The sequence below is a fragment of the Aspergillus tanneri genome, assembly GCF_003426965.1.
Source record: "Aspergillus tanneri strain NIH1004 chromosome Unknown AapTan_6_pilon_pilon_pilon, whole genome shotgun sequence".
NCBI classification, from domain to species: Eukaryota; Fungi; Ascomycota; class Eurotiomycetes; order Eurotiales; family Aspergillaceae; genus Aspergillus; species Aspergillus tanneri.
The window spans coordinates 1,208,218-1,230,299 of record NW_022984633.1 but is presented as its reverse complement, the minus strand read 5'-3'; the positions used below and the strand labels follow the sequence as shown (position 1 = coordinate 1,230,299).

Below are 22,082 nucleotides of genomic sequence, written 5' to 3'. Positions count from 1 at the left end.
TTAACGCTTGAAAAAAAAAACTGTAGAAAATGAAGAGGCCCCTATAACGCCTAAAGGAAAGTGAGGGTTCAGCGCCTTAACACCTTATACCGTCTTCTGCCAGGCAGAATCTTCCCTTGAACCAGCCAGTGGCCAAGGGGACTGCCCACATGGTACTATTCACAAACTCTTGACTTGGTAACTGGGATGTTGCTCTATACTCCAGACATAAACCTTACTCCCAGTCCTCATCACTGTCCTCGTCCTTCTTCTCCTTGGGGCTGGTGGGGGCGCGGCTGGTAGCGCCGCTGACCACATCGTAGCTGGACTCACTGTCGGCTTGAGAATGTTGGTCGTTAGAACGACGGGGCTCGTTGGGATTCTGGAGGCTGTTCTTGTCGGCGGCAGATGTAGAGCTCTGAGTCTCGTTGGCCTTGTTGACCTTGACCTGAGGAGTGGACGGCGAGTCGGTATCATCATCGGAATCATCCCAAGCTACATCTTCATCTCCATCTACATTGGCACCTGCAAAGCACAGTTAGATATCACTGGGCAATTCATGAACTGATAGGGGGAATCAGAAACATACCCTTCAGTAGTTCCTTCCGCTTCTGTTCTTCGCTTTCAATGACGAGACGAAGGAAGTAGTACCGACACCAGAAAGTACTATACTCAATTTTCTCCGGCACCAGCTTCTCCATGGCGGCCCGCAGCTCAGGATATTTCTCCAGGTCAGTGGCGATGGCATCAGTCTTGTTCTCCACATTGAACTCCTCCTGGAAGGCAGCCCACTCCTCACTGACGGGGTCCTTGGTGAAACTCTCCAAGTTAGAGTGAATGACATGCAGCTGAGCTTCGAATCGCGTAGCATGGATAACTCTCTTGCCCTCGGAGTCCTTACTTTCGAACAGAATCTTGCTAGACTCCGTCTCTGGGGGCACGATGCTCACTGCATCGCGAAACTTCTGACTGATATTCATACCGAACCGTAGAAGAGCCTCGTCGGCAGCTTCCTCCGCCTTCTCAATTTCCTTCAGTCGTCTGGCCGCTTCGGCCTTGAAACGAGAGAGGAAACCCTCGCCCGTGCCAGTCTCACTGCGCTCCCCCTGATCATCCCCCACCTGGGAAGTAGTGGGCGTAGAGGCCTCGTCTGTCATCTTTTCTGTATTTCCTGTGCCAAACGGTGTGTTCAGGGATAGACCCCGCGTGCGCCCGACAATGGTTTCCTTCAGTCCCGAGAAGCCCTTGGCCGCCTCTTCACTGGCCGCTGCATATTCTTGTCTAGCTCCCTCGTAGTAGCTCTCGCCCTGCTTGCGAACATTGTCCCATAAACCTCCAATGCGAACACCCCATGGGCTTGCAGAGAAAGCGCGGAAGGTTTCTTGCAGCTCGGTGTTTAGATCGACGTTCGGCCGTTCTGTTTTCGCGGACTCGTCCTTGGACTCGTCTTTTTTGGAGCTGTCGTTGGAGGTAAAAATCTCCTCCTGAATGTGATCGTAGACTATATCCATGTCTCCGAGATATTATATGACGTGCAATCGGCGGATTAAATCCAAGGTTGGGGTCTGAATTATGACGGAGGTCAATTAGCATGGCTTGACTCTCCACTTCCGTTCCCGGGGCTACGACGGCCCGAAACCCCGCCGATCTACGCTTCATCATGCAGTAACGCAGTGATCGATCTAGCGATCGGACGGTATCATATCCATCGGCTCTTATATACGGACTACTATCATGGACATTACTTAATGACATCGCTATGCATCCGGCATCTCGTAAGGCTCTCCCACGCTGTCCTCGCTGCCCAACCAGAGTGCGGGCATCGGCACGCTTTCCATAACACTGGAGGTGAGGATCTGGCCCTCAGACAGAATCCGTGAATCCATTCCCCCCCCGCCCTGTCGAAGAACCTTGTCCGCTGGCTGTGAGGACTCAACTTGCACCACTGCTTCCTGAACCCTGGGCCTGTAGCGCATAGTGTTGTTCGGGCTTAGCTTGTCTTCATTTCGTATAATAGGCGAAGACTCCGGAACAAGTACCGTCGATAATTTGCCCATATCTCCTGGCGACTGAGATTGCGTCTCACTCTGGCTTTGTGTTTGGGTCTGGCTTTGGCTCTGGGTTTGAGTAGAGGGTTCACAGATTTTGGTTTCTGGAAGTGCCTGTGACCCTGGCACGGAATTTCGCAGGCAATTCGATTCGTCAGGAAAGAGTTCTGCCATTTTCTGAGTATTCAGTATTGGGATTGGCTCAAGCGGGAATTGAGTGGATAGTTGCATTCTTTGATAGCAAATTGAGGCATCTGAAGGTGGTATATGGTCAGAGTGCAGAAGGTCGGACTCAATTTCACGTCCAATGGAAGTCATAGGAGGGAGATCTTGTGAGTTGTCGATTTCGAAGTCACCGTATTCGTCTTCATTTATAGGTCTATGATCAATGGAGTGTTGTTTCAAGGGAGAGCCAGGAGCACTGGATAAAGCGTCTTGAATATCACCATAATCAGTCTCTGCATCCGTCTCATATACAACTGTCCGCTGAGCATTTGCAGGATGCACTTTAGCATCGTCACTTGTCACGGCTTCATTTCTGGAGAGAGAGTGCTCCATTGTGGAGTTGGTTTGTGTCTCAAGAGAATCTATCGCTTGTCTTTCAGCCATCCCGCGTTTTTGTGATAGCGGCTCCACAGATGTCGAAAGATTGCAAGATGACTGTTTTCTCTCTGCATCTGAGCAATCATTCCCAGGTTGATCGAGAGTGGGCGATTCTTCTGCCATGTGCTTATTAGTAGCCGAAGGAGTTGTTACACCCCCCAGCGAAGACCGAGTTGCACCACGGAATTGAGACGAAGAGATAATTGTAAATCCAGGACTCTCGGGTGACTGCGAGGAGGGTATTTCAGATCTGCGCGGCTTCTGTGGAGTGACTGGATGACTAGAAAGATCTTCTTTCGGACGCCTGCTAGATCCCGGTCCATCTTTCACAGCTTGATCAATATCCAGTCTCCTTCTTTTATTCTCGCTGGAAGATCTTGGACCGAGGCTCGGCATACATGATGGGTTTTCAGTGGTAGAAGTAGGTATTCTTGAAGGCTTCCCCGCATTTTCCTTCTTTGGGGTAATGTAGGTATATTCCAACTTTACATCCTCATCGGGCTCGATCTTCAGGTAACGTCGTACATAGTCCATCTGAGTGAGGGTTTTATGCCGTTCTTTCTGCTGTTTCTTGTTGCCCTTCTTGTTGCCCTTAAAACCACCGTCTCTACTTCTCTGGTTCCTTCTTATTTCCTTGTCACCTCGTCCAGCGGAATCCTTTTGTCTACAGGTGCTTCTCTTTGGTTCCTTTTCGAACCTAACACCTCGAGCTCGCTTCTTTTCAAAGTACGAAGGTCGGCTATTAGCATTGTCGTCAGAGTCGTCATCTATCTCAACCACTTCGCAAGTCTCCCGTGGACGATTTTGTGGTCGGTGGTCGATGAAGTCAAGATCGTCGTCTGATTCAAGGTTCTGCGATACTGGAGTCACGAAGTCAATCTGTGTGAGCGTCGGTTGATCCTGGACATCCGGAGGCAGGCCCCTCCTTGAAGATCTGAAAGAAGACGTTCTAGATGCTGGAGTCCCATTTCTTTTTCCTGTGGTGGATGCTCCCCTTGGTCTGTCAGATAATGTGGAAGAGCTTGTTGTAGGGGGGTTGTCCGGCGTTCGAAACTGTTCTGAGTTGATTTTGGCGGTCGTACTAGATCTGTCCTCTTGCTTCATCGCAATTCAAGATAGTGATCACCATATAAAAATGCGCAGTGAGCCATAGGAGTTGTGCCTGTTACTAACGGGATGGTGGAGTAATGGCCTCTCATTCATTGCTCACTGATGCCTTGATCAGGCAAAAGGCGCGTTAACGCGTCAAATATCATGTGGTGGTCTGTGCACGCTACTAATCTAACTATTACAGTTAAGCCTCTCTGCCCGATTTTAAAGGCAAGTAACTATGTACAACAAGTCTATTGACTACTGGGAATGCATAGGTCGTGTTCCAGCATCATGTATGTACATACACACGGTCAAACACCTTTTGGCGGTCAATCAGACATGAGCCACTCTGGAATCGCATCATCATCCTCAGGGTCATGAGATAACAACGACCCCTCGTTACTTCCTGACTCATCTTCAGAGGCCTCTGGGGATGGGACTCGAGACTGTGTTTGAGAAGGAGCTCGTGAGAGAACTTCAACACTGGTAGATTTCGAGTCTGCCCCAGTTGATGATTCGACCATAATCGGGGCTTCTAAAGATCCCTGCATGTTGTTCGCTTCATCATCCGCAGACTTCATGTTCTGCTGTTGTAAGTCAAAATTTGAGGCCTTGGGTGATACGCTAGTATCCTTTCTGGAGACATTCTCTTCTAATCCATCGATTTTGTCGTTAGGAATAACAACAAGGCTATAACGGGGGCGCTCTGTCAAATGATTCCTACTTGTAGGACCAGAATTTCCATCTGACCTCAATGTAATCCTTTGGTTAGTGTCCTTATCAAGCAGGAAACCTCCTCGACAAGCATCTTCTATCCTTGAATCAGGCAAAGTGTTATTCTCAGTTGATGGCTCTTGTGAGACGAGCTTCGTACTATCCAACCCAGCCTGTGGCGTCGTAATCAGCTGATCTAGCTCAGGTATGAATCCACCTCCATAGTCTTCAGAGTTTGCATAACTATCATCGCTCATGCCACCATCTTCTTCATCTTCTGCCTCCTCGCCTTCAATTGCATACCCCTTGACTCTTTCCGCAATGCGTAGTTTAAGCAGAAAGTATCGCCAGAACCGGAGGGCTTCAGCAGACCGTTCCTCCTGTTTAGCGTTTGCCTTCTCATATTCGAGGCCCTGTAAGACTTCGTTGAGTGCTTCATGATATTCGCTAGCGACAACAGCCCCTTGAAACACCGCGGTTCCGTGTCGCCCCTTAAAATCAAAGCCTGTTACGGCGTCTGCATAGTCAATACCAAGAATCCTAGCAGCATGTGCAGCGTCAGAGTGTTTGACATGGACTCCACCAGGTGGTACCATTGTCGACACGTAGATATCCAAGTTTCCATAGACATTCTTCGGTATCTTTCCTTGAATAACGGGTGGCGGTCTATACAACTCTGTCTGAGAAAAGGAGTATAGGGAGGTCTCTGTAACGGTTTCAGAGTCCTCATCATCAAGGATATTATTACCTCTGGCGGGAACGCGCTTCAGAGGTTGTTCACCTATTTTAATCTCTCGCCCAAGTCGATACCATTTGTCTGCACTGCGAAGAACATGTACATCAGAACGTCGATAAACAGGCTCCAATTTCTCATGCGTGGATCCGGATTTACCCAGCCCAACCTGCCCAATGACACGTTTCGGAAATATGACTTCGTTTCTACGTAGATGTCGCTCCAATGCATAGATTGGATGATCTTTAAAGTCTGCCACATTCCGAGGCATAGGTTCAGCGGCGGTTTTGGCTGTTAGTTCGCTGATTTCCATCTCATCACGGTCCTCGAGGAACGGTTTTTCATAGAACAGCAATACTCTTTTCCACCATGCCTCTCCACCCTTGGTGGATTCGACTCGAAGTTTCCTAGTTTTCGCATTAAAAGCTTTTGCATAGCGTCGTGTAACATCTCGCATCGATGCATCGTCTTCAAACGCAACTACATAGCTCATGACATTATATGGGTCGCTAGAAGGAGGTTCAAACTTGAAAGTTTTGGCAAGGGACTTCGTCACCAAAGGATCAACAGGGATCCACTTCTGAACCGCTTCATTAAGAGCTTCTACCCAAAACACAGGGTATGCTGATTCTCGGGTGCTAGGCCGTGAAGCTTCACTCGTCAACCAAATAGTGCATAGAACGCCCTAAGTTATACTTACCAGCCACAGTGGTTTTAAAGGGACGAGATGCTCTGAATTGTGGGCGAGCAAGCCGTCGAGATTTTGAAGGTGGAGTCGGTGAGGCTGGAGATCCTGACTGTTCATCTGTGGAAGTGTCGTACATATCCGACGAAAGAGAAATATATTGCAAATTTAGCTTTACTGGAGACACGTTTTTCGTGATACCAGAAAATGGCAACGGCTGCAATGAGCACACCAATCTTGCCTCGACAGCGACGGAACGCAGCAAGGCACAGAACAACTGAGCACCAAAGTCACGAGAGCCTTTGAGTGTCCTGGCCTGCTTTTGGAAATCCTCTCTCGATAGAATGACCTCCGGATCCAACATTATTTGCCCCTAATAGGTAGTCAGACGAGAGCATCCCCTGAACAATGCTTGAATACAATACCGCTCGTTGTCTCAAAGAGGATGGATCATCAACCCAGTGGGCTCGTTTTAAACCCGGCTGTGTCACTCTGAATCTCTTCATGAAAGCATCACTGGCTTTGTTCAGTCCATCCATGAAGGTGGTTGATTTTGTGTACTGGGGTTTGTCTTCTGGTGGGTTCAACAGTGAGAGAGTTTGTTTTGGTAACATTTGCTTGAGAAATTTCTGGTGATGTTTGTCAGATTGAAATATGAAAATTTAAGTTTCTAAAAGGCCAGAACAGACCTGCACTTCCTCGTCATTGCACCAATTGTTGCGTATTTGAACATGACGTAGAAGACAAAGTAAATGGACCTTATGGACATCCAGCCTGAGCTTTCTTTCTGCGCCTGTGATAGGTTTCCGCCTTGGAATCACCTTTCTTTTTTTATCATTATGCTCATTAAGAGTAATCTCCATGGGTGCATCATCTGCTTCTGGGTCATGGAACCCGGCTGGGCCAGGATGTGCTTGCTGGAGATCAACCTCCTCCCACTCCATATCCGATTCATCGGATGTAGTAGTATCATACACAGTCTGCACACTCTGGCTCGAGTGTTTACTACTCTTTTGAGGAGACGCTGCTTCATTCGCAAGGCGAGAAACGAGTGGTGTACCAGATGGCTGATTAACTTTGCGTTTTTTTGTTGGTGGATCATTTGTTGCCTGAGATTCGCGAGCCTCGGCCTCTGCCAGCATCTCCTGGTATACTTGTGGGACTTCCTCATCTGGGTCTCTTCGCTGCCTTGACTGGCGGCTGCGAGACGCCCCGCTCTTTCCATAGCGGGCAGGGTTTACACGGCGCATGCTGCCGAAGACTCTTGCACAATAGCATGAAGTATTGCCTTGCTTCAAGTATGCTGATGTTTATGCAAGCTAGGCTGGGGATATTGCAATTCGACCACTGCAGAGAGACAACTATGAAACGCTGACATCCCACGCGCAAACATGCTTGCAAATCCTCACTGCAACTGGTTTGAGAAACATGCGTCATTCCGGATATAGAGTTATTCCGTTCCGTAGACACTCAGGCTGGTCCCTTCCAAAACAGGAATTATTGCCTAGCATCATTGGATGGTGGATCCACTGCATCCCTTCCAGATGTTCTTTTGACTGAACCATAGCACGCCCTTTGGAAACGTGCTGGCGTTGAAGGAATTGTCGTTGCGTCTGTTCCGTAATTAAGCATATTCAATACTGAGGGGGCCTTGCGGATCTAAATTGAAGAATAAAGAAAACCCTGGGTTTACTAACACCTCGGGTGCTATTTACATTCATTAATTTGCCACTACCTCCCAACAGCCCACCTGGCTTTGAATGCGTGGACCAATTGAAAAATGATAAACTCGATCGATGCGTACAATATGCTGATGTGTTGTTGGATCTATGCAATTCAAGGATAGTCCTTACTCGTTTTCGACGACAAAGAATGTGGACTCGGTAGCTAGGAATTGCGTCACACATACGTTTCACGTAGATTCACGGCAGCTCCTACCAAGCTATACGTCAAACTCTTCAGTTCGCTTTCAGTTGCACTGTTCAGTTTTGAATATTTTATAGGGATGAAGCTATACTTTCGAGATCCTTGAAACTTACATATGCTCTTCCTTAGGTACGCCCAGTTGTCCCTAACTGTGGGCGTTGTCTAGCACACGTTACTAATGTGGGAGACATACCTACGGTGAGCAATATATCAAACTCTGTCAGAGGGAGAAGTTTGAAGTGAGAAGTTAACAATGCACACTGTTGAAGACGATAAACCCTTCAAAGTGTCAATCCCAGGGGATCGGTTTGCAACATAATTTTGATCCGCTCCCATCTTTTGTGGAAACGACGAAGAATGAGCTCAAGCGTCTCTATTATGACATATCATTGAAAAGTTTGTTTGAAATTGGTCTCGGTCACCCTACCTATGATTGACATATCGGAGACATATGGAACAAGCCGGCGACAGTCTCTACAAGGCGAAAAAGACCTGAGGGTTTTGCCATCTATCCACGGAGCACGAAGCTGTCACTGTTGGCATTGAGCATGCGATTACCAAGAATGATAAGCTGATTACGGCATATTGCTACCACGGAAACACAATGCTTGGGGGAACAATGAAGTCTATAATTGGTGAGCTGCTTGGGTGACGAGACGGCATATCGCATTTGAAGGGCGACTCAAAGCATATGTTCTGCGAAGGCTTTTTGGGAGGCAATGGGATTGTAGGTGCGCATTTTCCTGTTGGGGCTGGTATAGCCTTTGCGCAACAGTATAACAACGACAAGACTGTCACCATAGATATCTGATGATGGAGCTGCAAATAAGGGACAAGTCCATGAAACATTCAATATGGCGCATCTATAGATCTACAGAATCTGCCGGTAATTTTTGGTGTTGAAAGTATGAGGATATATGAGCCAGTGATATTTACTCCTACACATGCTGATATGGACCTACCTAGACGATAAGTATGGTATGGGACCCTCTGTCTAGAGCATCCGACCTGACCGAATACTATAAGCGCGACCAATATATCCCTGGACTCCAGATCAATGCCATTGGTGCCCTCGCCGTCTTCTCTGCCGTAGGCCCGTAAGACATGGAAAGCAATTATGCTCAAACTGGAAAATGGGCTGCTGCTGTATGAATATGTTACCTACCGTTATGCAGATCTGATCCTGGAACTGCATACCGAAGCAGAGACGAACTCCAGACAGAACGAGCTGATTTCAAGGAGAGGCTGGTGCAGTGCGGTGTGATCACCAATAACGAGGCCAAGGCTGTCGATAAGGACGTGCGCGAGATGGTCAATAAAGAACTATCAGAGGCTGAGAATATGCCGGACCCGGAGCCCAGAATGGATATATTGTTTGTGGTAGCGAGTGGGGACAACGACAAGGACAATCCATGAAACCTACTACCAAGAATAGATTAGCTCATAGTATCACATGTATATATTAGAATCGGGAAGAGGACGCGGACAAATGGGAGAACGCCGCCACAACCACCAAATATTCCTCCACCTTCACGTCACTATGATATATTGCCATAACGTAGTATGCCCCCAACCATTATTCTTATAAAAGACAATCTATACTCAGACGAGTGGGGTATAGATGGTATAGCTTCGCGTCTACTGCCTTCACTTTCAAAGAGAACTTCCAATACATTCAGCAATTATGGAGTCTAACATTGAGGGCTTGGAAACCCCTTCGCATTGCATTGCTGATTTCTCGCTCGTCCCAGTATGTATATAGTTCGCTTTGAGGTGACCTATCTATTGTTCAACAATTGTCGAGAAATATTCACTATGTATTTGTCACTAATGCTTGGCTCATAGATTGGATCTCGCGATGTTTCGTTTGCTCGGGAGATTGCAGATGTCCAACTTTTGCTGCAGAAATGCCATCTGAAGCACAAGATGACCCCCACCGGGACAACTGTTGGTAAGGCGAATATCTGTGGGAAAGGATGACTGTCTCGACCACGGCCTAGTTAATCTACATGAACGGAGTTGATTTATTGACTGTATTACAGAGGGTTCATGGGATCGTGTATCCCGAGTAATTGGGCTTGCTCATACACTGGTCCATGAACGTGGAATAGCCAGGATTCAGACAGACCTGCGTATAACGACCAGGTAAGAAATGCTCCAATGTGGATGAAACTCACTGGTGCGTGCATGTATCTAATCTTTCCCTTTTAACCTTGTAGAACGGACAAAACCCCGCTTATGGAGAACGAAATTTTGTCTGTTGAGAAGATCCTCACCGCTTGAATAGAATGATAGGGAAGTTACGATATTATAGGTAGTTGGTTGCAGCTAAGTCGTCAACCAGAATGCGCAATGTATTCGTGTTTTAGGTATCATTATCTTTCTGCTTTCGTAAGTCTAAACGTGTTTTCCATAGAAACTTCTAGTGATCCTGGCTGAAAGCCTTCTTTCCACTGGAGTTGATCAGAATGGGGTTACAGGAAAGTACGTCAAAAACAAAAAAAAAAAAAAAAAGAAAGAAAGAAAGAATGAAAGAAAGGAAAAGAAAAATAAAAAAAAAAATACGGAAAGGTTCCGTATCCCTTAATGCAGACCATGCAGTTGATTCCATATCTTGCTTATGTCAGCAAAGCAGACTTGAGCATACATTGGAGACCTAATCTGTCATCCTTTCAAGCTTGCAGATTAGCATACTGTGAAAATGAGGTATAGCTGAAATACACTTGTTTTTCATGGTGAGTGCTAACACTTCTGACCAACCCTGCTGCCTACAGTAAGTACAACTGACCTATGCAACCTGACAGACAGACAGGACACTCTACGGCTGTGGACTTTAGGCAGAGATAAGACAGCAGACAATATTTCTTTTTCCGTTTTATTCTCGTCCCCTGTGCCGCCGGCCAACAATGTCTTAACTCAAATTATCTCCTGCGTTGATGTTACCATTATCTCGGGACATGGAACACATGTCAATGGCGAGAGACGCCGGAACAAATACTTGGTCCTAATTACAAGCTTAATTATCGCCCATTACTGTAAAACCAGTCCTGCAGCCACGGGAACAATTAGGCGTAAAAGAGATGAATGGTGGCGTGCTTGAAGTTTTATAGGATGCCCGCAGTCCTCCAAATTCCCTTGAATCCATCGAACTAGCAAGGTTATCTGCAATGTAACACTATTTCATTCTGGACTCAGCCATATACATATGTGGTTATGGGCTACTGCACGTACTTGTGTTCTCGAGGCACCTAGAAAGATGTGGGCTTTGGTTTAGTTAGCAAAGGAGGGAGAGAACACAGTCACTACTTTAGACCGTGCATATAGTAGGTTTTCCCCTCCTTCCTGTGCATGTACTTATGGAATAGACCGCACGCAGCCTGCGTGGCATGCTTGGAGGCCCACTAGTTATATGTGGTTTCAGTTTGCGTGATCGTATTAACCCCCCCGGTCCGGAGATTCGAGTTTCGTCAGATGCTGAAGGACATAACTATTTCCAAAAAGAGCTGGGTCGGAGGTTTTCCAGTCAACCGAGAAGCTCATATCATTCATGTATCTACTGTGTAAATCGTCATCATCCCACACGGATCGGGGTTGCACATGTAAATTACAACCGTAGGTATTCCTCTTCATTCCAACACAGGATCCTGGCCACCAATCCCATTAGTCTGGCAAATTAAGTACCCTACTTATTGGAGAGATGACTAAGACCGAATTGAATCCTCGCTACAGGAATGCGGAGATCCAGTATCCACCCAGGCCCGTAAAGATGCCTGTTTATGCTAGTGTCGAGGGCGTACGAAGATCCTGGCATGTAGACCTTGGCGAGTCTACCTATTCTCGAATCTTGATACCTTCTCCTCGGAGTGTAGACAGTCTATCTCGTAACAGTAAAATTAGGCGATATAGGACACAAATCATTGCTATAATGGACCACAAGAAGGGGTTCGTAGACTATTCCATAAGGCCATTTCTGAGATGGTGGAGCACTAGCCAAGGTTGTCTTATGTTGGTCCCTGAAATTCACGCATATCTGGCTAACAAGACCTTTTTAATATATACTAACATGGAGCCATCCATCTACAGGCTACCATTTGGCTTGCTAACCTCCACTCCAAGTACGGAGTGCACTGCTCTTCCATAGATAAAAATCGGTACTGACCATGTATGCTTTGGCCGCAGGTTATCAGTCACTGACTCACGGGACTGCTGATGGGCACATAAACTCGTTTTAGTTTAGTGACAAGGAGGGATTTTACGTCTAGAAATTGAACCAAACCACGCTTGTGAAACTTCAGTATCCTGTGTGGCGAAGATGAATTCTTACAATTATGATAGTGGATAGGAGAAACGTAACTAAGCCGACATCTTCACTACGAAAATGGTACGAGTTGTATACAATTTTTTTTTTTTTGTTAGGCCTGCTCTGCAAGTGCTAAATGGCCAAACAAACTCGAAATGCAGTTCTTCAAAAGAAGACAAAAGCTCCAGTACTTTTGGCAGTCAGTGAAGGGCCGCAGAAATGTACATGATTCAGCGGACACTGATGGAGAAGGAGTAGACTGGGGGCGGAAGGACCATTGGAGTGATTTGTTTGGCTTGCGGAGATGCTCTCGTCATGCAATAGCCAGCGTCAACTATCCCCTTCTAAGTGGTAACATGCACTATGTGCAGTAGTCTGTGGCGAGGGCTGGAGATGAATATCCTCCTTGGAAAATTCCAAACCCCGAAAATATAAAGTTCATGACGCCAGTCTTCAGCGTTCGCACTTGTACAGCTATTTAATTAACCCAGTATCGTGCTCTTGCCATTGGTGACATGGTGGGAGCTCATTTGATACTCGGATAAACCAGGTGGCCTGTATATCCTTAACGATATTCCTAGAGTGAAGATTAGCATAATTATCCCATCTATATACAGAGTAGATGCTCCGGTGTTTGATGTAGCTGTAAAGAGAATCGTGAAGGACGTCAGGTGGAGTGTCTTGTTTGTCTCCATATATTATTATAACTAGAAGATCCGACCGATGTCGGGGAAATGTAACACTGAAATTGGAGCTTAGTATTTGTCATTAGTGAAATACACAGTATACGAATTGGCCAAAAATAGCCAGAGAGCCTATTTTATTTGTTGAAATTCTCAAAGTGCCAAGCCTTTTTTTTTTTTATGAAGCTAGTGCTCAACTGCTCATGATGGGGGTACAAACATCTTAAGCACCCAGCGTAAGCCCACAGAGTTTTCGCAGTCAAGTTGGCATTGTGATTATCAGTCTTACTTAGGCTAAGTTGCTTAGTGTCCAATTGTACTAAGAGTGAACCCATAATTATATCAAACATGTCACTGTAGAATAGTCGGAAATCCATACATACTGAGCATACATCGTACAGCATACTGTATACGGGATCGGGGTAGCCATTACGTTTATCATTCATTGAAAAGCGCACATAATACTTCAACTACTATAGGTGATGGGCAGATGGAGAATATCCGTAGCAGGGACTACGCACACGCGGCGGAAAAACGTTACAACTAGAAGCCAACCAGAGCTCAACCCCTCTTCAGCAGTGGAGAACTGTTGGACAAGTGTATGGAGATAGCGAATAAGCTTCTCCAGAAAGGAAGAAAAAATTTTTGTATGGGAGTAGATACAACAATTACCTTTGTATGGTCTCTGATGCTGATTGTCTGTAATGTATGTAGGGAATGGTGATACATCTAAATGACAATTAGCTTGTATTAAGGTGCACCTATATTTTTGATCAGAACCAGCCTTCCAGGTTTCACTTCCTCGGGACACTGCTTTTTGTCTCCAAGCCGCCACCTTCCAGGTTTCCAGCTCATGGATGTACTGGCGGGCCGACGACGATCAAAGTGCAATCTGGCCGCTAACTAAGGGTAAAAATAATCTAACTGCATGCGACGTCCCACCAACGAAGCACAAAATTACCTGTTTACATATAGTAATGTGGTTGGCAAAGTCGAGGTAAAAAAAATTATACTACGGTTATTGGTTGCTACAACCACAGTGACTAGACCTACGAACTTATGTATACGGCAAGTAAATTTTTGGTGACCCGAATGGTTTTTGATTCCGCCTGTCCCATGTGCAAAAACCAATTATCGTAATAATTTATAATAGGGACTGTGATTAACTCTCATTAATTAGGAGAAGTTTGAGTATTTACTCTGTATTTGGAATCATGATATTAAAGGGGTGCTGAAAGTTCTTTTGGACTTCAGGTGGGACAGTGGATTCCGTCCAAACACGGTGGGTCGGAGGTTCCGACAGACTGGATACAGCGGCAACTCCGTCCATAATTGTAACATTTCCATGTCTCATCAGAGAATTGAAAAACCAAAGCTGTGAGTACAGAGTGCAGAGTGTAGGTTGTATTGTTTAGAGAGCAAGTTATTCTCGTTGAGAGTTGGAAGAAGCTTTTTTCTCTACTTCCATTGGCCTACTGAATGTGGTATCTTGATTGTGTCAACTTGTCAATCATGCAATATGCATGCACCGTGTTGTAGTCGGAGTTCAGCCCAGTCGGATCATAGGGTAATGACCCATGGATAGGAATTTCCAGCACTCTGGCACCGACAACCATTGGATCCCTGTTTTATTGAATTCATCCTATCTACATAGGCCGTGTCATATCCCCGTCTAGAGTCGAGAGATCACTTTGGATGTGGGTTAATATTATACGGTAAAAAAAAAAATTAAAAAAAAAAAAGGTAATAAATAATTTGCTCCTTCCCTGAGGCACCAAATACCGGACGCACACAGGCTGCTGGACTGGGGTGTGCTCTCCGTAATTGACAAATTTTACTGGGCTCTTTCCCTTGCTCCTCGCGTTTCTAGGCTCTCTTTGGCGCTCACAAGTTTGCAGGCTATCGTTTTTAGTGTCCAACTTAGTGTTGTTTTGGTCCCATCCGTGGCTCTCCCGGTAGTCCGGGACGTCCGTGCTTTTTTAGTTTCAGCTGCCAAAGCCCGGGACGGGGTGGAAGAAAGGGTACTTATTTTTCTTTTTTAACCAAAAGAACCACTTCACATGAAACCTCTGGTTGGTAATATTTCGTTGAATTCTTACATGCTACTATTATGCACTCCATAATAGTTTACCTCCTACCTTGTGGTAAGCAATGTAATAGAAATTTGAAAGCTCAGTGAAGTAGAACATCCGGAGAAATCAATATGTCAACCTACAAATGATTGACTTTGCGCAGTAAACAAAGTTTGGTACTTCGGAGGTACAGTGGTCCCCGTTACCTGGACCTGGGACAAATACTAGAAAAAGTTTCCGAGGTGTAACCTGAGTCTCGGGATCGTCGTTCGTATCCAAACGCAGAACGAGACCTGACCAAGTTTCTACTAGGTATCTGGCATTCGGCTTTGAAGGCTAGCCTGGATAATTAGGATGGTGCTACAGATTAAATCCCTTAATGCCTCTCGCAAGTGGCATGACCTTTATACTTATTCCAACACCACCAGAACCGCACTCAACTCATCCTTGGACAGTTGCAAGCAGGCACTGATGTAGTAATGCACATACATCCATGTGTTTGAAGGAGCAGTGCATTTCAATTTGAGACCTAACTTATCAACAAACACATTCCTCTTTCTCTTGTACAAAAGATCATTGGAAAAGACCCTTGGTGTTCACTTTAATAATAACCTCATGATAATTTCCCTAATTTCTTTTGACTGGCTATTCCCTACATCCTCCTCTTACCTTTTAAGTTAGGGATTATCCCACATCTAGCTAAATTCAAACTTAATCCAGCCTGTCGGGTTCAGAGAAAAGGAAAAAAAAGCAGCCGGCTGCTTCTCCTTGCACTACTCCGTACGGAGAAAGCATCCTACTCCAACATAATTTCGATCTCCCTATTTCGCTAGTGTGGAAATGAATCTACCTATTACTTTTAATATATTCCTTTCTATATCCATGTGACAGAAAATATTAAATCCCACGTCGTGCATCCTTGTCCCCGTATAATACATGGCAACAGCAATTGATGGGATTGTCTATCGCCGTACATATTTGTCCATCATTAAATTTTTGGACGACTTGACTCTCAATTGGGACGTCCTTTGTTCTTCTTCGTCTTTTTTTTTTTTTTTACATTTACCAGTTCATCTAAAACCGCCTCTTTTCCGTACTCGAGGATTCTCTGTTTTTCCTGAGGGCTATTTCATTTAGATAATTGTTACTATTTACTATCCCCCCACTCAAATTCGCTTCCGAAGTCCCAGTGCCATTAGGCACCTAGGTCCCATAAGTACAATGGGTGCGAAGTCGGCAGTAAGCATACTCTTTTCTTACCGTCGTCTCATTACCGTTATTGTAGCCCTGACACGATTCCCTGATCCGCATTTTGACAACCTATTTCCTTTCATATTGAAGACATTGCCTGCAACTATATCCGGCTTTACCCACTTGTTCGCATCACAGTAATAAATTAAAGCTGGCTGATAATGTCTAAGATATCGGGCCGTGACCTGTAAGTCTCTGACCATTTTTACCCACTACCAGAACAAGAGCCATGGCGCCACTGTATAGGGCTGAGACTAAAAGTTTGATTGCAGTGATACGCAGTCTTTGACTGCAAGTGTTACAGATTATCCTATGGAAAATGGAAGACGCTATCACAGATATCATGAAGGCAGTATGTCGTGACATCTAATGTATCACTCCTACTCGACAGGGCTTTCTGACCAAGGGCCTCAGTATATCCATATCCTAATGACGAGCAAGAACTCGATCGCCTGGATATGCAGCATCATATGCTCAAGCTAATTAACAATGGACGCCTGTTTTTTGCTCCCCTACAAAACCCGAAACGAATCCTGGATATCGGCACTGGTTCTGGAATATGGCCTATTGAGATGGGTGAGTATTGCATGTCGTTTAACCCTCTCGTGCGTGCCTGTTAGGCAGAATTTGACGATTTCTAATTGACTCTGCATAGCGTCCGAATTCCCAGATGCCCAAATTATTGGTACTGATCTTTCACCCGTTCAGCCCACCGAAGTCCCCGAGAACGTGCACTTTCTGGTCGATGATGCTACAGAAGAAGACTGGCTCTGGGAGCCCAAACACTTTGACTTCATCCACACAGCACACTTGATGGGAGCACTGCCTTCATTCAAGGATCTCCTACGCAAAACCATACAGCACCTCAAGCCGGGTGGATATGTCGAGTGCCATGAGTTTGATCCCAAGCCGAAATGTGACGATGGAACAATGCCGCCCGAGAACCCGGATGGCTTCAGCGATTTTGCCCTGCAGGACTGGTGCGATCTAGAAGTCCGTTCGGGTCAGGTCTCAAATCCTCCTAAGCAGTTTCGAGTAGCCCATCGATTTGCGCGGTGGATGAAAGAGCTAGGATTTGTGGATGTCCAAGAACGCATTTCTAAAGTTCCCACAAACACGTGGCCGGCCGACCCGCATATGAAACATATCGGTGCTTGGAATGAAACAAACTGGCTCGAAGCATTGGCTGGCTATTCCTATAAACCTCTCAGTCTATTGGGGTGGTCAAAGCCTGAAATCGAAGTCTTCCTGGTCGACGTCAGAAAGAGTATCCAGAACCGTGACATTCATTGCTATACGGAATACTATGTGGTGACAGGAAGAAAACCATGCGAGGGTGAATAAGCACATTAACAGCTCATTTTACGGCCATACTGAACTATAAACGACGAAATCGCTTATTTTCTCTTCATTTTCATGAATATTCTTTTCTTTGCTTTCTTTTTGCCTCTGTTGGCTTATACTAGCATAAGATACCATTTACAGGGAAATTTGCATGGGAGGCGTGCACGGGAATGCTTCATTTGTTCTATATTTATATTACTTCCTCTTATACATACTATACTTAACTGCATAAAACAAACATCCTTTTGTATTATGAGAGCACCTAGAACTAACTAATTACCTGAACAAATGATTTTCATGCAGGCTGAGTGCGGAACTCGATGGAAAAGCTAGTTCACACCACTTATTGTCAAATTGTATTTTCCAGTATCAGAAATCCTCTCAGATTGTCTGTAGCTCTATTGAAACAACATAGATACCTTGTTTTGCTCTCTTGTAGGCCCAATATGATGTTGCTGTCGTGGTGGGGAGAGAACGGGATGCGCTTAGTCATCCAACCTCCATAACTATCCAATCTTCTCAGATCAGAACTCCGTGTCTTGTTAATGATCAATCTCCCTCAGGCTCACACCTCCCAATTGCTACTACATGCGCTTCTTGCCTGATGTCTCTCGGCAGATATGCCTATAGGCATACTATTCAGTCTTCCTCCAATTGTTTAATTGACCACGTATGGATCAGTGAAGATTTTCTCTCTTGTACATTCCGACGATTCGCAAACGGCCAACGACGTTATGAGAGCCGAGTGCCAGGCCCATTGGAGGCGAGAAGGCGTCTGGCTAAGCGCAAGAATGCGGCTCTTGCTGGTATAGCTGGGTCTGGGCCTTTGGATGATATTGCCTGCTTATTTGGGCGCAATGGACGGGAACATATGAAGTGGAGTGATGGTCAAGTGGGAAGGATAACCCCGGAGACTCAAAGTAAGGATATTTTCTCAGATATTTTTTGGGGGTTAAAGCGATCTGACAACTTGAAGGTTCTGAATTTTATCGACAGTCTTCGTCCGCTTCCCCTCTACCATTTTACAGTCGGAATAACGAACTGAGCGAGTCCTATGACCAATCTCATCGGCGACAAGTTCTGGGAACAGTGGAAGAGCGCCCTGGCAAGAATTATTTAAAAGAGTACTTAGGCAATTGCTATACTGTGGCTCATTTGAAGGATGTTCTTCGAGAACTGGGCATTGACCCTAGGCGAGACCCAACTTATAGTCGATTGGCATTCGAGCACTTCTTGTCGAACTCGACTCTTGGAGAATCTTCTGAGGCAGAAATTATTAGGTTTCTAGATGACCCACACTTGAATATCCGAGGAGCGGGGAATTATTTAAGTGCAGTCCAGCGTATGGTTTTTAATCGAACGAATTTCACTAAGAGCCCTGCTCTTCTGGATACGGTTATCCGAGCCCTTCAAATTGGGCTGATTTTGCCCGACGAGATCTTGGGCATAATACATACTCTACCGAAGAAAATTGGCCATGATAATATGATTAGGGAACGGGGGGAACGGAACTTAAGTTTTCTCGACTTTTTCAACAGAGAAATGTGGAATGCGATTGGACGATGCGATGTTTATGGGCATAGGGATTTGGACGAGGGAATATTGGATGCATGGCTAGGGGTTCTTATGGAAAGGAAGACGGACGATGCACTAATCCTAGCGAAAGACATTGTAACCGCAACTCAAGGTCAGAATCCAGCTATCTGCTCCTGGGTACCTTTACTTATTACAAGATGGCTGGAACTATCGAATCGATTTTGTCCCGCCGAAGATAATGCTTTTGTTGGCGATCTCATGAGACACTCCTCTCCAGATGCCGCATCACAGCACATAATTGGGGCGACTGAGTTTTTGGTGTCTTCCACGAAGAGAAATGCGCTTGAGAGATGGCGGGACTGTCTATGCTGCCTACAGGATGTTGCATCATTCGTCTCCTCGCCGGTTTGGACCAACCTAGGGACTGCTACGGAGCCGGATAACTCTGGATTTTCGTCGCAGCACCGTATCATTTTGCGTTTATGGGTGCTACGGTCGCTCAGTAAAAGTCTCCCCGAAGGACCACTTTGGAGGCCAGCCCCGCGGACGACAGACCGTCCCATTCTCGATCTTTTAAGTCTATATGAAACGATCAGAGAAGATGCTAGCTCAGACAACTTTCTGAGTAGCATGAGAAAAGAAATTCATGATTTGGATATACCGTTCAACGGCTTGACAATGCTCGCTGTTGACTTAAAATATGGAAAAGGCATGACTAGAGCGACTCGAGGGATGCTGCAGAAATTGGAATCCTCAAAGGTCTCTTTGGCAGACATTTTTGCAGACCTTACAGCTTACAACGCTGCCACTCCCCATTTATTTTCAGCATTGGAGAAAATGGTCCGGCAAATTGACATTACCAGTCCTTCATTCATCGATCATATGGTTGATATTGCAAGGAATGGCGACTCTAAGAGAGTTTGGACATTAATCCGCCTCATTCGCTGCCACACACCCCTGAAGATTGCACTGTCGAAGGCATGGCATGGGATCCCAGAACCGTCCAAAAGAGCACTTGTGCGCTACTATCCGGAGGCTCGAAGCGCTGACTGCCCTGATCCGCATGCCGCATTAGAGATGATTCATTCGCTAGCAATCTCCCTCTCATGTTCGAAGAACCTGAGTCCACGTCGAGCCTACTCCTTGATCCATTGGCTCTATGTTTTCCTATTGAAGCACGGTGCCCCGGTGAAACCCGTGATCGTGCGAGCGATGTACCATGCTGGGGTTATACGATACCGACAGGAAGGTTTACATGTCTCGCGGACGCAGTATACCTATATCATGGATTGCGTGAAAAAAGCCGAGGATCCTCAGCTGGTGGCAGTCCTCACGGGTGGGTCGCAGGTAGGCATAACACATCAAGGGTCGAACCAGCTGGAGGATGAGTATATATATGTATAATACCTATACTGTGGTCCATGGCCCATGCCGTGTTTAGGGGCAGTGGGAAGCCTATAAACCACATTTGGATAATTTAGATAGAATACTGTCATAGATACCCAATTTATTGTTACCTCTACAAATGGGCATTCAAATAGTCGAAAAACTTTGGGAAGCGCAGGTCGCAAGGGTCACATCGAGAACCTTTCCAGGGTTTTTCTTTTAGAAGTAGGCAATGTGTAATAGGCCATAAGGAATTTCTTCGTGGGTGATCCAGAGTGAAATGAAATAAAAATGATTATATCAAAGTGTTTCTAACTTGTCTCTCCATTTACGAGTCCACTTCCATCAGATTAGGATCGCCAGAAGCCTCTTCCACAGCAACGTACTTCTTCATGTCTTCCTTAGTGATAATCTTCTGGTTCAAGTAGGCCGTTGTACCCTTGGCGAACCGGTAATCGAGCTCCTTCTGGCCACGCTCGTTGGGCTTCATGTAGTTGCGCAGAAGCTGCGTAGGCTTGTCCTTCTCAATGATACATACGTCGACATTGCTACCTGACCCCAAATCATTGAAGATACCGGCTTTAATCGCCTCCGCAGCCAGAGCGATTGCTCCCTCGCGGTCAAGGTTGGGCTTCCACGTCGATTCGAACACGGACATAGCAGCCAATGAACCAGAGCCCATAGTGACGTATGGAAGCTTATCTGTGGAACCGTGGGCATGGACGGTGTAAAGGCCGGTGCCGGTCGGGTCGACACCGGCTACGACTAGGTAGGCGCCGATGTGTCCCTGGTATCGGAAGAGGTGCTGCTTCAGCATGGTCATGCAAGTAATTACTCGCGGGGGGCGACCCGTCGACAGGGAGTGCAGTTCGACGTTGGAGCTAATCAAAGCTGTGGTAAATTCGGTGTCTGCTGCTGTACCGGCTCCGGCACACCAGATCTTGGGTGCGATGTAGTGTAGTTTCTCACAGTTCTATTCCAACGTGTTATTACTGAAAGCTCCGAGTACATAGGAAAACGGGATAACTCCTAGAACGTACCTTGTCTGCAACAATAGGTCCACTGGTAGCTCTGGTATCTGCCGCGATCTGCGATAGTCAGTTTCTAAGCGGCCAGCCAACCCCAGACGGTCTGAATCGAGTTCGCAACAACATACCACAACGCCATTATCAAAGATACAGCCTACAATCGTGGTACCAGTACTGGTAGCCTTAGGCATAGGCACTCCCTTGGCGTGGAGAGCCGCATTGCGGTTGTAGTTAGAGAAATCGAACCCTGTCATGGCGCTGGAGCGTCTGGATTATGGAGCAGGGAGGAACAGGAAGGGATAGCGGCTTGCTAGGGATCGTGCTAGATGCGTTCTAGGGCTATAGAGCCAATCGAATAGTTAGACCAGTGTCAAGAGAGGTAATGGGGAGAGACGAGAGAAGGTGAAGGGTAGGTAGCTCGACGGTCGGTAATGGCAATCTGGAGTGACGAAGCTCCAGCCGCCTGATCTCGCTGCCTTAGGCGTCACATCGGCGCGTGCCAAGAGAGCTTCCGCTGTTTTTGTCCTTTGAGATCGCCATCACTTTACCCAACTGTTTTGCTCTTGCTTTCCACGGTGTTGGACGGGGCTGATTGAATCCTGTTCTTGTGGACTGGCACTTGGATTTCCCTTTGTCTCTGTCGGGGCCGAGTCTCTCTAGTGCATTGCATCTCTCCCTTCTTTTGAGGGGAGGTGTTCAGGA

At 46.2% G+C, this 22,082-nt stretch overlaps 8 protein-coding genes across 8 annotated transcripts; 4 read left to right on the top strand and 4 right to left on the bottom strand.

Moving 5' to 3' along the window:
* Nucleotides 1–214: 214 nt before the first annotated feature.
* On the bottom strand, nucleotides 215–1,490 carry ATNIH1004_008443 (BSD domain-containing protein; the record flags this gene model as incomplete). The annotated part of the gene is made up of 2 exons (XM_033573053.1): nucleotides 215–504; nucleotides 569–1,490. The coding sequence occupies 2 exons, from the start codon at nucleotides 1,488–1,490 to the stop codon at nucleotides 215–217; spliced, it is 1,212 nt and encodes a 403-aa protein (XP_033423605.1).
* A 246-nt stretch (nucleotides 1,491–1,736) lies between these two features.
* Nucleotides 1,737–3,886, bottom strand: ATNIH1004_008442 (uncharacterized protein; the record flags this gene model as incomplete). The annotated part of the gene is made up of 2 exons (XM_033573052.1): nucleotides 1,737–3,490; nucleotides 3,841–3,886. 2 exons carry the CDS (start codon nucleotides 3,884–3,886, stop codon nucleotides 1,737–1,739), a joined length of 1,800 nt encoding a protein of 599 aa, XP_033423604.1.
* Nucleotides 3,887–4,051: 165 nt separating this feature from the next.
* Nucleotides 4,052–7,104, bottom strand: ATNIH1004_008441 (putative DNA repair protein Rad4; the record flags this gene model as incomplete). Its single annotated transcript, XM_033573051.1, has 4 exons — nucleotides 4,052–5,772; nucleotides 5,870–6,227; nucleotides 6,280–6,483; nucleotides 6,544–7,104. 4 exons carry the CDS (start codon nucleotides 7,102–7,104, stop codon nucleotides 4,052–4,054), a joined length of 2,844 nt encoding a protein of 947 aa, XP_033423603.1.
* Nucleotides 7,105–8,755: 1,651 nt separating this feature from the next.
* On the top strand, nucleotides 8,756–9,196 carry ATNIH1004_008440 (putative pyruvate dehydrogenase E1 component alpha subunit; the record flags this gene model as incomplete). The annotated part of the gene is made up of 2 exons (XM_033573050.1): nucleotides 8,756–8,877; nucleotides 8,956–9,196. The coding sequence occupies 2 exons, from the start codon at nucleotides 8,756–8,758 to the stop codon at nucleotides 9,194–9,196; spliced, it is 363 nt and encodes a 120-aa protein (XP_033423602.1).
* A 268-nt stretch (nucleotides 9,197–9,464) lies between these two features.
* ATNIH1004_008439 (uncharacterized protein) lies at nucleotides 9,465–10,063 on the top strand (the record flags this gene model as incomplete). Its single annotated transcript, XM_033573049.1, has 4 exons — nucleotides 9,465–9,530; nucleotides 9,626–9,727; nucleotides 9,903–9,925; nucleotides 10,000–10,063. The coding sequence occupies 4 exons, from the start codon at nucleotides 9,465–9,467 to the stop codon at nucleotides 10,061–10,063; spliced, it is 255 nt and encodes an 84-aa protein (XP_033423601.1).
* A 6,184-nt stretch (nucleotides 10,064–16,247) lies between these two features.
* ATNIH1004_008438 (class I SAM-dependent methyltransferase) lies at nucleotides 16,248–17,430 on the top strand (the record flags this gene model as incomplete). Its single annotated transcript, XM_033573048.1, has 4 exons — nucleotides 16,248–16,273; nucleotides 16,359–16,438; nucleotides 16,501–16,662; nucleotides 16,742–17,430. The coding sequence occupies 4 exons, from the start codon at nucleotides 16,248–16,250 to the stop codon at nucleotides 17,428–17,430; spliced, it is 957 nt and encodes a 318-aa protein (XP_033423600.1).
* A 604-nt stretch (nucleotides 17,431–18,034) lies between these two features.
* Nucleotides 18,035–20,370, top strand: ATNIH1004_008437 (uncharacterized protein; the record flags this gene model as incomplete). The annotated part of the gene is made up of 2 exons (XM_033573047.1): nucleotides 18,035–18,350; nucleotides 18,407–20,370. The coding sequence occupies 2 exons, from the start codon at nucleotides 18,035–18,037 to the stop codon at nucleotides 20,368–20,370; spliced, it is 2,280 nt and encodes a 759-aa protein (XP_033423599.1).
* A 310-nt stretch (nucleotides 20,371–20,680) lies between these two features.
* On the bottom strand, nucleotides 20,681–21,634 carry pup1 (proteasome core particle subunit beta 2; the record flags this gene model as incomplete). The annotated part of the gene is made up of 3 exons (XM_033573046.1): nucleotides 20,681–21,325; nucleotides 21,393–21,440; nucleotides 21,509–21,634. The coding sequence occupies 3 exons, from the start codon at nucleotides 21,632–21,634 to the stop codon at nucleotides 20,681–20,683; spliced, it is 819 nt and encodes a 272-aa protein (XP_033423598.1).
* Nucleotides 21,635–22,082: the final 448 nt, after the last annotated feature.